The 3883-nt window shown below is 61.7% G+C and overlaps 1 protein-coding gene across 1 annotated transcript in view; it reads left to right on the forward strand.

Annotated features, from left to right (window-relative positions):
- Positions 1 to 1145: 1145 nt before the first annotated feature.
- Positions 1146 to 3883, forward strand: part of SLIT2 (slit guidance ligand 2) — a 344129-nt gene continuing 341391 nt past the window's right edge. The window contains exon 1 of the mRNA XM_023533952.1: positions 1146 to 1734. Coding sequence (XP_023389720.1) covers positions 1556 to 1734 — 179 coding nt within the window. The 5' untranslated portion in view covers positions 1146 to 1555. The remainder of the gene's footprint in view (positions 1735 to 3883) is intronic.

Raw genomic sequence — 3883 nt, forward strand, 5'->3', positions numbered from 1 at the left:
CCACCTTCCCGCAGCCGAGCGAGACTAGGGCTGCGGCGTCCGTCCTATTGTTTAGACACTTGCCAGGAGCTCGGGAGTCAGCAGAGACAGCGAGTCCCCGCTGCCCGTCGCCGCCTTCCCTCTCCCCCACTTCCCTCCCTGGAGAAGGAGAAGCGGAGAGCAGCCGGGAGAGGGGAAGGGGCTGCGAGGAGACGGGCTGCTCGGTGACTTCGGTAGCCGAGTCAGGTGCAGCGCCCGGAGCCGGGCGGCGTCGCTACGTCGGCGGAAGGACTCCCACCGCGGCCGTGGCGGACGGGATCCAAAGCCTGGGAAAAGTTGCTGCACTTTGAGAAGGACCCACTTGTGGGTCTCTGTCGAGGGGCAGCCAAGGGGCTGCGCCCGCCTCGGAGCCCGCTCTTGTTTCTTCCACCTTTGCCATCAGGTGTCTGCTGCGGAACTGCGCTGTATCCGGGAGACGAGAGGGGCTGACACACGCGCGCACGCGGGGCTGCCATTCAGCTGCCTCCTGGGCTCTCCTCGGAGTAACGGATCCCACGGGCCCGACTGCCATCTCGCCACCCCCCAGGACACCCCGGCAGGACCCAGAGTGCGGACACCTCCAGCTTGGCCTCTCCACTCCTTGCGACCAGCCTACCTGCAGCCACCTCTCTGTCCTCGCAGGAGCTCTTGTCCTTAACTTGGCCTCTTGGATTTCCTCTGCCAGGGTTGTGACTAAAGGATATTCCTGCCGGCCAGGGCGGCCCCATTGCCCTTTTGTCTTTCCTGCGTGACCTCGGGGAAGGCCCCGGTGCGGAGCGTCGCCAAGGACGCCGGGCGGAAGGCGGGATTGGGGAGACAACCCTCCGCGAAGTGCGTGTGTGTTTGCAAACTGCTCTCGACTGTCGGGAGACTGCAAGGTCCGGTCTGGGCTGCGGAGGAGCCTCCGGCCGGGGCGAAGCCGCGTGAGTGAGCCGCACTGGGCTGCGCGCCCGCCGCGTGCGCCCCCGCGCGCCATGCCCAGTCTCCCGGCGCGCTAGGCTCCTGGCCCGCAGGGCTCCTGCGCCTTCTAGCCCACTTTGATCAAGGCTACCATTCTTGAGTACCCCTCTTCTGCCTTGTACCCTCCCCGCTGGAATCTGATTTGTAGACGGGGTCCGTGGAATCCGAGCATCTTTTCTCGGCACAACTGGCTCCTGCATCTTCGCAGCTCCTGGGAGCGAGCCCCAGCTCTTTTACCGCCAAGTTGATCTTTGCGACGCGTGGATCTCCTCACCGCTGCTCTGGGGTCTCCTTGTAGCCTTGGTCAGGTCGATTGATCTTCAGGACTTAAAGTTGCCTAAAGAGCGCCTGCCCTGCTGGAGGAGGGTGGTGGGAAGGTGGGAGGCGTGTACTTGTGTCGGCTCTTCTGCCTTGAATATTATAACTGCTACTTCCATATTTTATGCACATTTACCCGGACACTCTGGGTTGTTAGCCCTGCACCAGACACTGGGCCTCAGACACAGCGCGATTCGCGCGGAGCGGCAAGCTAAAAAGAAACGCCCTGCACTGGCTAGCAAGGAGGCGGCGGGGGAAGATGCGCGGCGCCGGCTGGCAGACGCTGTCCCTGTCGCTGGGGTTAGTGCTGGCGATCCTGAACGAGGTGGCGCCGCAGGCGTGCCCGGCGCAGTGCTCCTGCTCGGGTAGCACGGTAGACTGTCATGGGCTGGCGCTGCGCAGCGTGCCCAGGAATATCCCCCGCAACACCGAGAGACTGTGAGTATGGGGTCTTCTTACGCCGCCCCCCCCGCCCCTATTGGGGTCCCGCACCCGTAGCTTGGCGACTGGAGATACAGGTCCCTGTGCCTGGGTCAGCCTTCGCGAGCTCTCCTGCACGCGCAGCCTGGGACTGAAGTCTCCAGGAGGGCGAAGGACTGGAGGGCGCTGCCTAAGGAGGGGCCACTGCCCAAAGAGGGGCGGGCCCGCTGGCAGCTGTGCTTGGTCCCTTCCTCCCACTGCCGTCTTGCCACACGCAGTTTGGTGCTCTCGGATTCTCTGGGGCTGGGGAGGCGGGGAGATGGGGGACAAGTACTCGCAGATGCCCGGGGCAAGGGAGACGCGACTTTGTTCTCCAGACTCCGTGAACAGAGTCACCTTGCGGTTGCCAAGACTCGCGGGTCAGTTTCAGGGCCGAGTCTCCACTCTTGCCGCGGGTTGGCGCGGGGGACTGGAGGGGGTACTCGGAAGCGAGAAACCTCCGCTGCCCGGCTTTGTGTCGCCCTCCTGGGGACGGAGGGAGGCGAGAGGGGGTTGTGGGGCGTTTGGGTCCGCCCGGGGGAGCTCACGGACCCCAGAGGGCAGGACGCCCCGGAACGGCGCCAGCTCCGCGGTGGCGGCGCGCAGCCCCCACCCGCACGACGTTTTCCCACCCCCCCACGTCCTCCCGGGAGGAGGAGGCGGCAGTGGGCCGCAAGGGACCTATCCGAGTTGGCGACTGCAGAGGAGGACCACGTCCCGTCATCTAGGCGAAGTTAGGGCTGCCTCTCCAACCGGACCCAGCCGAGTCGGAGCTGACTGCCGCGGCGACCTCGCGGCCCTCGGCTGCCCCCTCCGGCCCTTCCTGCGGAGCCCCAGTGCCCCGGTCCACCTTTCTGGCAGTTTCCGCCTCCCCTCACGTGGCAGCGGCTCCCCTGCCTTCTCTTCGCGCTCCGTTGCCCGCAGACATCCCCGCCCCCCTGTCTCGGCGAGTCTCTAATGAAGAAGTAATCGCAAGGCTGGTGTTGACTGCCCACGCGCTCCTAGTTGGGCGCTTCCCGACTTCAGGGAAGTGGAGCATGGAGGCCATTCCCTTTGTGACCGCCGAGGCCGCCGACCGGCGCTGCCCAAGCGCCCGGCGCGCTGCACTCGCCGTTGCGCGTGGCCCCGGCGGGGGCGGGACAAGGGCGGCGGGGGCAAGCGCCCCGGACTCGGCTCGCGGGCCTCTACGCCCCGGGGTGTGAGGGTTGCGCGCCCCGGGAGAGGACCAGCTCCGAACCGCGCGTCTCCGCCCGCGCTGCACGCAGCGCCTCTGTCGCGCTTATTTAATCCCTTTCCCTCGCCCTCAGTTTAAAAGGCCAGAACTGAGCCCTTTTTCCCTTTGCTACTGGCTCCCTCCTCCCCGCCCCAGCCTCAGTCCTACCCAGGCAGGAGCGCAAGTGGGGGCCTTAGCAAGGGTGTCGTCAAAATGTGACCTACAAGATTTGTCTGGGATGAGGGGAATAGGGACTCAAGTTATGTCCAATAGTCGGTAAAAGACTCCCAGAACTGTAGGAACAACTTGATGGTACTTTGCTCGGCATGGAAAGTGTGTTGGGGAGGAAACTGCAGAATTCTGCTTTAGCAGTTATTTCATGCGATTCAGAACAGTTTAAAGTTTAAGCACGAACATGTCTTACTCAACAAAAAGGGACAACATAGCAAGTGAGTTTGAGGTCCTTGGGGCGCGAGCGGCGAGGGGGGAATCCCTATAAGGAATCTATAATGAGTTTTCAGAAAACAGTTTACTCAGTGCTGGCTTATGAAATTCTATCACTGACACAATAAACACATTAAATGCAGATTCCAAACACGATGTTTTAAAGTCCAGGTAAGAGAAAACGTACTTCCGTGAAGGAGAATGTTCAGACCGCAGCACAGCCTGCTTCTACTTGAAATGATTGGAACCAGGGCAAGTTTAGATCTTGACCTAAGATGCCAGACAAGGAACTGTGGCTCTAGAGGAAACATGGTGCTGAAATTTGAGCAAAAAAAAAAAAAAAAAAAAAGTCAGGGCCTGAATACTATTTCCATTATTCCCCCCCGCTTGTAGTTTTCACTTTACAGTCACAGCGGGGTTCCCGGAGCTGCAAATGAAGAGTTTAGTTTTCATACAAACATAGAATTGTTG

The sequence above is a fragment of the Pteropus vampyrus genome, unplaced genomic scaffold, assembly GCF_000151845.1.
Source record: "Pteropus vampyrus isolate Shadow unplaced genomic scaffold, Pvam_2.0 Scaffold5, whole genome shotgun sequence".
Lineage (NCBI taxonomy): Eukaryota > Metazoa > Chordata > Mammalia > Chiroptera > Pteropodidae > Pteropus > Pteropus vampyrus.